This window comes from Pseudophryne corroboree, chromosome 7 (assembly GCF_028390025.1).
Source record: "Pseudophryne corroboree isolate aPseCor3 chromosome 7, aPseCor3.hap2, whole genome shotgun sequence".
Lineage (NCBI taxonomy): Eukaryota > Metazoa > Chordata > Amphibia > Anura > Myobatrachidae > Pseudophryne > Pseudophryne corroboree.
In genome coordinates, this window is record NC_086450.1 from 443,813,626 (window position 1) to 443,828,462 (window position 14,837).

General features: G+C 48.6%; 1 protein-coding gene across 1 annotated transcript in view; it reads left to right on the plus strand.

Annotated features, from left to right (window-relative positions):
• TOP3A (DNA topoisomerase III alpha) overlaps window positions 1-14,837 on the plus strand; it is an 87,754-nt gene that overhangs the window by 23,626 nt on the left and 49,291 nt on the right. The window contains exons 12-14 of the mRNA XM_063934946.1: window positions 3,891-3,973; window positions 4,627-4,834; window positions 4,994-5,179. Coding sequence (XP_063791016.1) covers window positions 3,891-3,973; window positions 4,627-4,834; window positions 4,994-5,179 — 477 coding nt within the window. The remainder of the gene's footprint in view (window positions 1-3,890; window positions 3,974-4,626; window positions 4,835-4,993; window positions 5,180-14,837) is intronic.

Below are 14,837 nucleotides of genomic sequence, written 5' to 3' on the forward strand. Positions count from 1 at the left end.
CGCCTCAACAAAAAGCTAAAAAGATATTGCGCCAGGTCAAGGGACCCTCAGGCGATAGCTGTGGACGCTCTAGTGACACCGTGGGTGTACCAGTCGGTTTATGTGTTCCCTCCTCTTCCTCTCATACCAAAGGTACTGAGGATAATAAGAAAGAGAGGAGTAAGAACTATACTCATCGTTCCGGATTGGCCAAGAAGGACTTGGTACCCGGAACTACAAGAAATGATCTCAGAGGACCCTTGGCCTCTGCCTCTCAGACAGGACCTGCTACAGCAGGGGCCCTGTCTGTTCCAAGACTTACCGCGGCTGCGTTTGACGGCATGGCGGTTGAACGCCGGATCCTGATGGAAAAGGGCATTCCAGATGAAGTCATTCATACGCTGATAAAAGCTAGAAAGGATGTGACAGCAAAACATTATCACCGCATATGGCGAAAATATGTTGCTTGGTGTGAGGCTATGAAGGCCCCAACAGAAGAATTTCAGCTGGGTCGATTTCTGCACTTCCTACAGTCAGGAGTGACTATGGGCCTAAAATTGGGATCCATTAAAGTCCAGATTTCAGCCCTGTCTATTTTCTTTCAAAAAGAACTGGCTTCACTGCCTGAAGTTCAGACGTTTGTTAAGGGAGTGCTGCATATTCAGCCCCCTTTTGTGCCCCCAGTGGCACCTTGGGATCTCAACGTTGTGTTGGATTTCCTAAAATCACATTGGTTTGAGCCACTTCAGACCGTGGAGTTGAAATATCTCACGTGGAAAGTGGTCATGCTTTTGGCCTTGGCTTCGGCTAGGCGTGTGTCAGAATTGGCGGCTTTGTCATGTAAAAGCCCCTATCTGATCTTCCATATGGACAGGGCAGAATTGAGGACTCGTCCCCAATTTCTCCCTAAGGTGGTATCAGCGTTCCATTTGAACCAACCTATTGTGGTGCCTGCGGCTACTCGGGACTTGGAGGCTTCCAAGTTGCTGGATGTAGTCCGGGCCCTGAAAATCTATGTTTCCAGGACGGCTAGAGTCAGAAAAACTGACTCGCTGTTTATCCTGCATGCACCCAACAAGCTGAGTGCTCCTGCTTCAAAGCAGACTATTGCTCGCTGGATCTGTTGCACGATTCAACTTGCACATTCTGCGGCTGGACTGCCGCATCCTAAATCAGTCAAAGCCCATTCCACGAGGAAGGTGGGCTCTTCTTGGGCGGCTGCCCGAGGGGTCTCGGCTTTACAACTTTGCCGAGCTGCTACCTGGTCGGGATCAAACACGTTTGCAAAATTCTACAAGTTTGATACCCTGGCTGAGGAGGACCTTGATTTTGTTCATTCGGTGCTGCAGAGTCATCCGCACTCTCCCGCCCGTTTGGGAGCTTTGGTATAATCCCCATGGTCCTTACGGAGTACCCAGCATCCACTAGGACGTCAGAGAAAATAAGATTTTACTCACCGGTAAATCTATTTCTCGTAGTCCGTAGTGGATGCTGGGAGCCCGTCCCAAGGCCCTCATTCCGAGTTGATCGGTCGCAAGGCGAATTTAGCAGAGTTACACACGCTAAGCCGCCGCCTACTGGGAGTGTATCTTAGCATCTTAAAATTGCGACCGATGTATTCGCAATATTGCTCTCACAAACTACTTAGCAGTTTTAGAGTAGCTCCAGACTTACTCTGCCTGTGCGATCAGTTCAGTGCTTGTCGTTCCTGGTTTGACGTCACAAACACACCCAGCGTTCGCCCAACCACTCCCCCGTTTCTCCGGCCACTCCTGCGTTTTTTCCGGAAACGGTAGCGTTTTCAGCCACACTCCCATAAAACGGCCTGTTTCCGCCCAGTAACACCCATTTCCTGTCAATCACATTACGATCGCCGGAGCGATGAAAAAGCCGTGAGTAAAAATACTATCTTCATAGCAAAGATACTTGGCGCAGTCGCAGTGCGAATATTGCGCATGCGCACTAAGCGGAATTTCACTGCGATGCGATGAAAAATACCGAGCGAACGACTCGGAATGAGGGCCCAAGTGCGGAATTCTGCAATACTTGTGTATAGTTATTGCTTAACTATAGGGTTTTTTGTTCTGAGCCATCAGTTTAATGAGGCTCAGTTGTTGTTCATACTGTTAACTGGGTATAATTATCACAAGTTGTACGGTGTGATTGGTGTGGCTGGTATGAGTCTTACCCTGGATTACAAATCCTTTCCTAGTAATGTCAGCTCTTCCGGGCACAGTTTCCCTAACTGAGGTCTGGAGGAGGGGCATAGAGGGAGGAGCCAGTGCACACCAGATGTAGTACCTAATCTTTTCTTTAGAGTGCCCAGTCTCCTGCGGAGCCCGTCTATTCCCCATGGTCCTTACGGAGTACCCAGCATCCACTACGGACTACGAGAAATAGATTTACCGGTGAGTAAAATCTTATTTTCCCCACCTCTGAGACATCTATTTGATCACAGGCAAATATATACACACTCCTGTGTTATTGGTGATCCTTTATGCAGTTATGTACTAAATCCTGGATTTGGACAAATAGTAAGAATTTTTTTCTTTTTTTTTTTATGATTCATATTTTTGTCCACTCCTGTTAAAATATAATCCGCAAATTGTGGTACATTTTTCGGTTTATTATTCAAGATAATATGAGAATGGGCGATTCTGCACTCCAGTTTGTAGACAAGTTGTCTGAATCCTCCATTGTGGGGCAGACTGCTGCCCTGGGGGTGTGGAGGGCCCTGTTGCTGGAGGAGGCACTGATGGAAAACACAGACTTCTGCGCAGTTTGTCTCATTGGAGAGAAGCTGTGCTTTTGGGATGTAGTTATTCATCTCACTTCTGAGATTCCTCATTCCTGTTAGATAAGTAGCCATTATGTCGACTTTCACAATGGCGACATGGTCTCAGTGTCATCATGGTGGAAATGTCAATGGGGACGTTACAGGGTTTTGGGCTCTACTAGTAAAAAAATGTTATGTCGAAATCATCCATGCTGACGTGTCACATGTCAAAATTCTGCTGCATGTCGGCATTGTGTACAAGATCCATTCCTGTGATAGGTTCCCCTTCATTCATTTACAAAAAAACTGCCTAGTTCATGGTGACAGCTGATTTGGGTGTACACGGAATAGATAACTCATCTAATGACACCGTCGTGGGGTATTTGTATGAACGGGGACACCATTGTGTGGTATTTGTAAGAACGGGGACACCGTCGTGGGGTATTTGCATGAACGGGGACACCGTCGTGGGGTATTTGTATGAACGGGGACACCGTCGTGTGGTATTTGTAAGAACGGGGACACCATTGTGTGGTATTTGTAAGAACGGGGACACCGTCGTGTGGTATTTGTATGAACAGGGACACCGTCGTGGGGTATTAGCATGAACGGGGACACCGTTGTGGGGTTTTAGCATGAACGGGGACACCGTCGTGGGGTTTTAGCATGAACGGGGACACCGTCGTGGGGTATTTGTATGAACGGGGACACCGTCGTGTGGTATTTGTAAGAACGGGGACACCATCGTGTGGTATTTGTAAGAACGGGGACACCGTCGTGGGGTATTTGTATGAACGGGGACACCGTCGTGTGGTATTTGTATGAACGGGGACAACGTTGTGTGATATATTTGTATGAATTGAGTGGAAAAAAAGGATACATCACATACTTTGAGTGGTGGTTTTAATAAGCTTTCATGAGCTCACCCTACTAATGCTTCACTGATTTTCTTCCTCTTGGCGCAGTAGGCAGCCATTGTGTTCCGCCCGCAGAATCGATGCCTCTGTGTAGGAACCAGTGAAATGACTTGCTCCATGTGCCAGTATTCTATTGGTGACAGCTTCCCTACCTAGTTATCCAGATAGTTTTCATTGCTTGCTGCGCTGATATTTGCCCGTCTCTCATCTCTGCGCAGGAGCTGGAAAAACTGGTTTCTCGAAAACTGAAGATCGCAGCCAAGGAAACCATGAAAATTGCAGAGAAACTTTACACACAGGGGTAATTCCAACCTGCCACAGTTTCATATGGAATTTAAATACTAACAGTGTTAATGTATTAAAGCTAAGGCAAAACCGTTGCAGCCAAGCACACTAAATATACCGTAGAAAGAGAAGCAACCGGCACTTATACGTCAATGGAAGTTGAATATTCTGAGATATTTAGAACCCGGCAGAAGAGGTTTATGTGACTTGTATAAACACTCGCATTAGCGATTACAACATTCTAGCAATCACGTCCATAAAGAATTCTGCTAACCTTGGTGTGGTAGGAGGGATTCACTGTGGGACATTTATGATGCCCTGGGGGTAAATTTACTAAGATGGGAGTTCTATTTAAGATTAGATGTTGCCCATAGCAACCAATCAGATTCCAGGTATTATCTTCTAGAAGGTGCTACATAAATGAGAAGTAGAATCTGATTCGTTGCTATGGGCAACATCACATCTTAAATAGAACTCCAATCTTAGTAAATTTACCCCCTGGTGTAATACTTATAATGACCAAATTTTTTAATTTTCTGAATGGCACAAAAATTAAAATCTGGTTGCTATGGGAAACGCCACCATGTGTCCTGTGCACCAGTTGATAAAAATAAGAAAAGGTCCCCCGCTAATGACAGATGTCTTACATGCTGTGTTTTGTATTTCCAGTTATATCAGTTACCCCCGCACTGAGACCAACATTTTTCCCAAGGATCTGAACCTCACAACGTTGGTTGAGCAGCAGACACAGGACCCCCAGTGGGGCACGTTCGCACAGCGCATCCTAGAGAGGGGTGGGCCTACTCCAAGAAATGGAAGCAAGACTGATCAAGCCCACCCCCCTATCCACCCCACTAAGTACGCCAGCAGCCTGCAGGTGAGCGTGTGTACGGTCGTTTGTGCAATTCCCTGGATACACGTGTAACGCAGCCCTAGTGGTTGCTTATGTATTATGTCTTTACTCATTACATTAAGTGAATAAACTTGAATCCTCTTTATTGCTACGTAATTTTCTGCTTTTTCGCTGTGTACACAGGGAAATGAGCAGCGCATCTACGAGTTCATTGTGCGTCACTTCCTGGCCTGCTGCTCCCAAGATGCTCAGGGGCAGGAGACCACGGTGGAGATTGACATCTCTGCTGAGCGGTTTGCGGCTCATGGCCTGATGATCATTGCCAGGAACTATCTGGAGGTCTACCCATATGACAAGTGGACCACGAAGGTGAATAAGGAACGAATTCTTTTTTTTTTTTTTTTATATATATATTTTTTTTTTGCAGCGGGGTACACTGTATTCCACAGGGAATAACATTGGGGTGTAGAGTAGGATCTTGATACGAGGCACCAACAGGCTAAAAGCTTTGACTGTTCCCAAGATGCATAGCGCCGCCTCCTCTATAACCCGGCCTCCGTGCACAGGAGCTCAGTTTGTAAGTTGGTGCCTGCAAGCAGGTCACTAACAGGGAGGGCTGCTCCAGCCCTGAAAAGAGCTCTTAAATTGAAAAATAGAAGACTTCAAGGGCTGCAGCATAGGTATTGAGTACTAGATGTCAGTCTGACGTCTCATGCTGCAGCTCCATCACCTCCCCCAGCGGCGTTGTATACTCCCGCGCCCTGGTTGCCGGGTACTTACAGCGGAGGTCTCCGGTCTCCATCAGGGCACACACACTCACCGCGGCTCCCCAGGATTGCGTGGCCGCACCAAGGGAGGAGGTAAGAGGGTCCCCCAGGCGGGACCAGCTGAAATCGCAATCCGGCGCTGTCTTTGGGAGACGGGCCGCACGCGCTGGCGTGGACACTGTAGCTGTACAGGGACCCCACTAGACCACAAGGGCAAGGGCACAGGTCGGATTTCACTAAAAATCCGTTTTAACAAGGCCCGCAGTACCCGGTGGTGAAGTCCAGCAAGGGGATAAGGCTTTGACCTGTAGCCCCTCCCCCAGCCCCAGGGGCCATTTACTGCTAATGTTCCCGCCCTGGAGCTGCATATCTCTTCCTCCCTCACTTCCTGTCAGCGTTTGGGCGCCATTACACACATGCTGCGCTGATTCTGGGACTGCTCGGCAATATCTCCTCTGTAAAGCCGCCTGCATCCAGCGCTGTGCAGTTACAGGACACTTAAGTATTCTACATGTCTTTAGACAGCGTTAGTTAAGAAAGAGTGCATAACTACAGGGATATTTAGTACAAGTACCCTGTGATATACATCCAGTTCACTATATTATTATATAGCATTACTCTGTAGTCCAGTTAACTTGGTATTGCTAGTCCAGTGCAGTTTTATTGTTGTTTGTAATAATTCCTGCATTGTACATGTGACTGATTGTGTGTGCCAGTAGCTGCCATGTGATTTCTATTCCGTGTATCCCACAGGTTTTGCTATCCCTATATTCTATACCCTGAGGGTGGCTATGTGCGTCAGGGTCCTATAGATATAGTGTTTCACAGGATATACATTTTGGTATTTTCTCTGTGAAAGTTACAGTCATTGTATACCTCTTAAATTCCCTATTTTGTGTTCTACTTGCAGCCACACTGCAAGTGTTTTTTTGCCAGGTATTCTGTCTGCTTATCTTGTGCTTTTGGTCACTCTAAGGGAACGCTTACAAGTAATGTCTGCTAGACAGGGTGAGGACTCCGCGGCTGATCCTGCACCAGGCAGTGCTGACGCCATGGATGGTCATGAGGAAAATATAGCAGCAGAGGGTTCAGGTACGGGGGTCTCTGCACTCCACGGTCAGGCGGCAGCACCAGGGGCAGATCAAGTGCCGCCGTGGGCTACCTTTGCTAATTTACTGACTACGCTGGTAACTAGACATACGCCCCCTATAGGACCTTCTGTACCATTACAGCCACATATTGTCAATGCAGTTAATCCGCCATGGGCTGATACTCTGTCTTCTCAGTTACAGCAATTAAACCAGTCTCTGGTTAAACAAAAAGCTAACCCTCGCCCGCCTAAGACCAAGGGGTCCTCTAAACGGGCCATTACTTCCTCTCAATCCACGCATGTCCCGGATACTTCTTCCGCTGACACTGATCCAGATACTTCAGATGGGGAAACTCTGACACAAGTGGATGTTCCTGACCTCTTGGAGGCCATCAGGCTCATTCTTCAAATTGAGGATGACGAGGAGCCTCCTACTACCTCTAAGAAACCAGATAAGTTTAAACGTCCGAAGGTGACTAAATAGCTTCTACCCCATTCTAACCACCTGGTGGACATACGTCAGGAATCCTGGGAATCTCCAGGTACGAAATTTTCACTCTAAAAAGATGCTTGTTATCCCCTCGCGGCAGAGATCAGTAAAAATTGGGAAACCCCACCTCCGGTGGACTCGCAGGTTGCACGCCTGGTGGTGTCCTCAGCTCTGCCTGTCACTACTGTCACCTCCCTGAAAGAACCGACGGATATGCGTGTGGAGGGTTGCTTGAAGTCCATTTACACTCTTTCAGGGGCTGTGCATAGATCCACTATAGCGGCTGCCTGGGCGGCGAAAGCTATTGAAGCCTGGGTTTAGGAAGTTGAAGCAGAACTACCTTCTAATTTCTCTAACGTCCTAGTGGATGCTGGGACTCCGTCAGGACCATGGGGAATAGCGGGCTCCGCAGGAGACAGGGCACATCTAAAAAAGCTTTTAGGTCACATGGTGCGTACTGGCTCCTCCCCCTATGACCCTCCTCCAAGCCTCAGTTAGGTTTTTGTGCCCGTCCGAGAGGGTGCAATCTAGGTGGCTCTCCTAAAGAGCTGTTTAGAAAAGTTTTTTTTTTTAGGTTTCAATCTCAGTGATTCCTGCTGGCAACAGGATCACTGCATCGAGGGACTTAGGGGAGAGATTTCCAACTCACCTGCGTGCAGGATGGATTGGAGTCTTAGGCTACTGGACACTTAGCTCCAGAGGGAGTCGGAACACAGGTCAGCCTGGGGTTCGTCCCGGAGCCGCGCCGCCGATCCCCCTTACAGACGCTGAAGAGACGGCAGAACGGAGGTCCGGAAAGCAGGCGGCAGAAGACTCCTCAGTCTTCTTGAAGGTAGCGCACAGCACGGCAGCTGTGCGCCATTGTTGTCACACGGCTCACTGACTCAGTCACGGAGGGTGCAGGGCGCTGCTGGGGGCGCCCTGGGCAGCAATATAATTACCTTTAGTGGCAAAATAAATACATCACATATAGCCATTAAGGCTATATGTATGTATTTTAACCCAGGCCAGTTTCTTAAAAACCGGGGAAAAGCCCGCCGAAAAAGGGGCGGAGCTTATTCTCCTCAGCACTCAGCGCCATTTTCCTGCTCAGCTCCGCTGGTGAGGAAGGCTCCCAGGTCTCTCCCCTGCACTGCACTACAGAAACAGGGTAACAAAGAGAAGGGGGGCATAAATTGGCGATATTTATATATTAAGAGCGCATATATAGTAAACAACACCTTCTAGGGTTGTTTATATACATTTATAGCGCTTTTGGTGTGTGCTGGCAAACTCTCCCTCTGTCTCCCCAAAGGGCTAGGGGGTCCTGTCTTCGATTAGAGCATTCCCTGTGTGGCTGCTGTGGGTCGGTACGTGTGTGTCGACATGTATGAGGACGATGTTGGTGTGGAGGCAGAGCAATTGCCGATGATGGTAATGTCACCCCCTAGGGAGTCGACACCGGAATGGATGGCTTTAGTTATGGAATTACGTGATAATGTCAGCACATTACAAAAGTCAGTTGACGAAATAAGACGCCCGGCAAACCAGTTAGTACCGGTTCAGGCGTCTCAGACACCGTCAGGGGCTGTAAAACGTCCTTTACCTCAGTCAGTCGACACGGGTACCGACACAGATGAATCTAGTGTCGACGGTGAAGAAACAAACGTATTTTCCAATAGGGCCACACGTTATATGATCACGGCAATGAAGGAGGCTTTGCAGATCTCTGATACTGCTGGTACCTCAAAAAGGGGTATTATGTGGGGGGTGAAAAAACTACCTGTATTTTTTCCAGAATCAGAGGAATTGAATGACGTGTGTGATGAAGCGTGGGTTAACCCCGATAGAAAACTGCTAATTTCCAAGAAGTTATTGGCATTATACCCTTTCCCACCAGAGGTTAGGGCGCGCTGGGAAACACCCCCTAGGGTGGATAAGGCGCTCACACGTTTATCAAAGCAAGTGGCGTTGCCGTCTCCTGATACGGCCGCCCTCAAGGATCCAGCAGATAGGAGGCTGGAAACTACACTGAAGAGTATATACACACATACTGGTGTTATACTGCGACCGGCAATAGCCTCAGCCTGGATGTGCAGTGCTGGGGTAGTGTGGTTGGATTCTCTGACTGAAAATATTGATACCCTGGATAGGGACAGTATTTTATTGACTCTAGAGCAATTAAAGGATGCTTTCCTTTATATGCGAGATGCTCAGAGGGATGTTTGTACTCTAGCATCAAGAGTAAGCGCGATGTCCATATCTGCCAGAAGAAGTTTATGGACGCGACAGTGGTCAGGTGATGCGGATTCCAAGAGGCATATGGAAGTATTGCCATATAAAGGAGAGGAATTGTTTGGGGTCGGTCTTTCGGACCTGGTGGCCACGGCAACTGCCGGCAAATCCACTTTTTTACCTCAGACCCCCTCCCAACAGAAAAAGACACCGTCTTTTCAGCCGCAGTCCTTTCGCTCCTATAAAAAGCGACCAAAAGGACAGTCTTATCTGCCGCGAGGCAGAGGAAAGGGTAAGAAAGGGCAGCAAGCAGCCCCTGCCCAGGAACAGAAGCCCGCCCCGGCTTCTACAAAGCCATCAGCATGACGCTGGGGCTTTACAAGCGGACTCAGGAACGGTGGGGGGTCGACTCAAGATTTTCAGCAATCAATGGGTTCACTCACAAGTGGACCCGTGGGTCCTGCAGATAGTATCTCAGGGTTACATGCTGGAGTTCGAAAGGTCTCCCCCTCGCCGGTTCCTAAAGTCTGCTTTACCAACGTCTCCCTCAGAAAGGACGTCGGGTTTGGAAGCCATTCACAAGCTGTATTCTCAGCAGGTGATAGTCAAGGTACCCCTCCTACAACAGGGAAAGGGGTATTATTCCACACTATTTGTGGTACCGAAACCGGACGGTTCGGTAAGGCCTAGTCTAAATCTGAAATCCTTGAACCTGTACATAAAGAAATTCAAGTTCAAGATGGAGTCACTCAGAGCAGTGATAGCGAATCTGGAAGAAGGAGACTTCATGGTGTCCTTGGACATAAAAGATGCTTATCTACATGTCCCGATTTACCCCTCACACCAAGGGTATCTCAGGTTCGTGATACAAGACTGTCATTATCAGTTTCAAACGCTGCCGTTTGGGTTGTCCACGGCCCCTCGGGTCTTTACCAAGGTAATGACCGAAATGATGGTTCTTCTACGAAGAAAAGGCGTATTAATTATCCCTTACTTGGACGATCTCCTGATAAGGGCAAAGTCCAGAGAACAGCTGGAAGTCGGTGTAGCGCTAACACAAGTAGTGCTTCAGCAACACGGGTGGATTCTAAATCTTCCAAAATCTCAATTGACCCCGACAACACATCTGCTGTTCCTGGGCATGATTCTGGACACGGTTCAGAAAAAGGTATTTCTCCCGGAAGAGAAAGCAAGGGAGTTATCCGAACTTGTCAAGAACCTCCTAAAACCAGGAACTGTGTCAGTACATCAATGCACAAGAGTCCTGGGAAAGATGGTGGCTTCGTACGAAGCGATTCCATTCGGCAGATTCCATGCACGAACATTTCAGTGGGATCTGCTGGACAAATGGTCCGGATCGCATCTGCACATGCATCAGCGGATAACACTGTCACCGAGAACAAGGTTGTCTCTCCTGTGGTGGTTGCAGACTGCCCATCTGTTAGTGGGCCGCAGATTCGGCATACAGGACTGGGTCCTGGTGACTACGGATGCCAGCCTACGAGGTTGGGGAGCAGTCACAAAGGGAAGAAACTTCCAGGGCGTGTGGTCAAACCTGGAGACGTCTCTTCACATAAATATACTGGAGCTAAGAGCGATCTACAATGCTCTAAGCCTGGCAAAATCGCTGCTTCACGGTCAGCCGGTGTTGATCCAGTCCGACAACATCACGGCAGTCGCCCACGTAAACCGACAAGGCGGCACGAGAAGCAGGAGTGCAATGGCAGAAGCTGCAAGGATTCTGCGCTGGGCGGAGAATCATGTCGTAGCACTGTCAGCAGTGTTCATCCCGGGAGTGGACAACTGGGAAGCAGATTTCCTCAGCAGACACGACCTTCACCCGGGAGAGTGGGGACTTCATCCAGAAGTTTTCCACATGATTGTGAACCGTTGGGAAAAACCAAAGGTGGACATGATGGCGTCTCGCCTCAACAAAAAATTGGACAGGTATTGCGCCAGGTCAAGAGACCCTCAGGCAATAGCTGTGGACGCTCTGGTAACACCGTGGGTGTACCAGTCAGTGTATGTGTTCCCTCCTCTGCCTCTCATACCAAAGGTACTGAGAATTATACGGAAAAGAGGAGTAAGAACAATACTGGTAGCTCCGGACTGGCCAAGAAGAACTTGGTATCCGGAACTTCAAGAGATGCTCACGGAGGATCCGTGGCCTCTACCTCTAAGAAGGGATCTGCTTCAGCAGGGACCTTGTATGTTCCAAGACTTACCGCGGCTGCGTTTGACGGCATGGCGGTTGAACGCCGGATTCTAAAAGAGAAGGGCATTCCTGAGGAAGTTATTCCTACTTTAATTAAAGCCAGGAAAGAAGTGACCGCACAACATTATCACCGCATTTGGAGAAAATATGTTGCGTGGTGTGAGGCCAAGAAGGCTCCAACGGAAGAATTTCAATTGGGTCGATTCTTACATTTCCTGCAAGCAGGATTGTCTATGGGCCTCAAATTGGGGTCCATTAAAGTTCAAATTTCGGCCTTATCAATTTTCTTCCAGAAGGAATTGGCGTCAGTGCCTGAAGTACAAACTTTTGTCAAAGGTGTACTACATATACAACCCCCAATAGTGCCTCCAGTGGCACCGTGGGATTTGAACGTGGTTCTAAATTTTCTCAAATCTCATTGGTTTGAGCCTTTAAAATCGGTAGATTTAAAATACCTTACATGGAAGGTAACCATGCTGTTGGCCCTGGCTTCAGCCAGGAGAGTTTCGGAGTTGGCAGCTTTGTCATACAAAAGCCCATATCTGATATTCCATTCGGACAGGGCAGAATTGAGGACACGTCCTCAATTTCTCCCTAAGGTGGTTTCGGCATTTCACTTGAACCAGCCTATTGTGGTGCCTGCGGCTACTAGCGACTTGGAGGACTCCAAGTTACTGGACGTTGTCAGAGCATTAAAAATATATATTTCAAGGACAGCTGGAGTCAGAAAATCTGACTCGTTGTTTACATTGTATGCACCCAACAAGTTGGGTGCTCCTGCGTCTAAACAGACGATTGCACGTTGGATATGTAGTACAATCCAACTTGCACATTCTGTGGCAGGCCTGCCACAGCCTAAATCTGTAAAGGCCCATTCCACAAGGAAAGTGGGCTCATCCTGGGCGGCTGCCCGAGGAGTCTCGGCATTACAACTTTGCCGAGCAGCTACGTGGTCAGGGGAGAACACGTTTGTAAAATTTTACAAATTTGATACTCTGGCTAAAGAGGACCTGGAGTTCTCTCATTCGGTGCTGCAGAGTCATCCGCACTCTCCCGCCCGTTTGGGAGCTTTGGTATAATCCCCATGGTCCTGACGGAGTCCCAGCATCCACTAGGACGTTAGAGAAAATAAGAATTTACTTACCGATAATTCTATTTCTCATAGTCCGTAGTGGATGCTGGGCGCCCATCCCAAGTGCGGATTGTCTGCAATGCTTGTACATAGTTATTGTTACAAAAATCGGGTTATTACTGTTGTTGTGAGCCATCTGTTCAGAGGCTACTTCGTTTGTGTTATCATACTGTTAACTGGGTTCAGATCACAAGTTGTACGGTGTGATTGGTGTGGCTGGTATGAGTCTTACCCGGGATTCAAGATCCTTCCTTATTGTGTACGCTCGTCCGGGCACAGTACCTAACTGAGGCTTGGAGGAGGGTCATAGGGGGAGGAGCCAGTACGCACCATGTGACCTAAAAGCTTTTTTAGATGTGCCCTGTCTCCTGCGGAGCCCGCTATTCCCCATGGTCCTGACGGAGTCCCAGTATCCACTACGGACTATGAGAAATAGAATTATCGGTAAGTAAATTCTTATTTTTTCTGTTAATGCTAGACAGTGTCTCTCCTATATAATTACGGCCTCTCATTACATTCAGAAGGCGGCTTTTGATGCTGGTGTCCTGGCGGCCAAGGCGTCTACTACGTGCATTCTGGCTCGCAGGATTCTCTGGTTTCGTTCCTGGTCTGTTGACCTGGACTCTAAAAAGACCTTGGAGGTGATACCCTTTAAGGGGAACATACTTTTTGGGGAAGACCTCAACAAGATTGTTGCTGATTTAGCGTCAGCTAAGACTGCTTGTCTACCCAGTACTACTCCTTCGGCTCTGAAGGCTGAGTACTTCCTTTCGTTCCTTTCGGCCTCCAGGTAAAGCAAAGGGTCAGGCGTACCCAAACAAGATACGCTCTTCCAAATCTACCAAGGCCAAACCAAAACGTGCCTGGGCTGCCCGTCAGCCTGCTTCTAAAACGTAAAAACCGTCCGCTTGACGGGGCAGGCCTCCCTCTGGGTGATCCCAGGGTGTGAGGCCGACTTCTACAGTTTGCTCAGGTGTGGTTAGAGACCACTTCGGATTCCTGGGTAAGGGAAGTTGTTGCTCACGGTTACGCGATCTCTTTCAAGAAACGTCCCCCTCCTCGGTTTTGCTCAACCAACCTTCGGATCAGGTGAAAGCAAAAATGTTCCATCTGGTGGTGCAATCTCTCCTGGATACAGGAGTGATAGTGCCGGTGCCTCTGGCTCAGAGGGGCAGGGGGTACTATTCAACGTTGTTTCTGGTCCCGAAACCGAATGGGTCCTCCCAGCCCATTCTCAACCTCAAGTCTTTGAACAAATTTGTGAAGGTTTCCAAGTTCCGTATGGAACCCTTTGTTCTATTGTTCTGGCCTTGGAGCCCATGGATTATATGGTATCCCTGGACATACAGGATGCATACCTACATATCCCTATTGCCATTTCGCAACAACAATACCTGCGGTTTGCTATTGGCAACCTACATTACCAATTTCAGGCCTTACCTTTTGGTTTGACCACGGCTCCACTAAATTTCACCAAGGTCATGGCGGTTATGACGGCTCTCGGGGCATCAGGATCCTACCGTATCTGGACGATCTGTTGATCCTGGCAACCTCACCAGAGGTTCTCCTACGTCATCTGGAAATAACAGTCCAGTTCCTACAAACCCACGGGTGGCTCATCAACTGGAAGAAATCCTCCATGGTTCCTGCTCAGAGCATGCTGCACCGGGGAGCGTTGTTGGACACACACAAGCAGCGGTTGCTTTTGTCTCCGGACAAGGTCCTGAAACTTCAGGACAAAATAAGACACTTTCTATCTCGCCCACGTGTGTCGATACACTCAGCGATGCAAGTACTGGGCCTCATGATGTCGACTTTCGACATGGTAGAGTACGCTAAATTTCACTCCCGCCCTTTCCAGAAGTTGATTCTCTCCAAAAGGGACGGCTTACCCCACCGGATCAGGACTCGCATGATCTCCCTAACTCCGGAGGTTCGCCTGTCTCTGTCTTGGTGGCTCCAGGATCAGCGATTGGACAGGGGTCGTCCCTTCTGGATCTCCAACTGGGTCCTGCTGACGACGGATGCCAGTCTGAGGGGTTGGGGCGCAGTATTGGAGCAACACACTCTTCAGGGTCGGTGGACCAGGGAAGAGTCTCTCCTCCCGATAAACATTCTG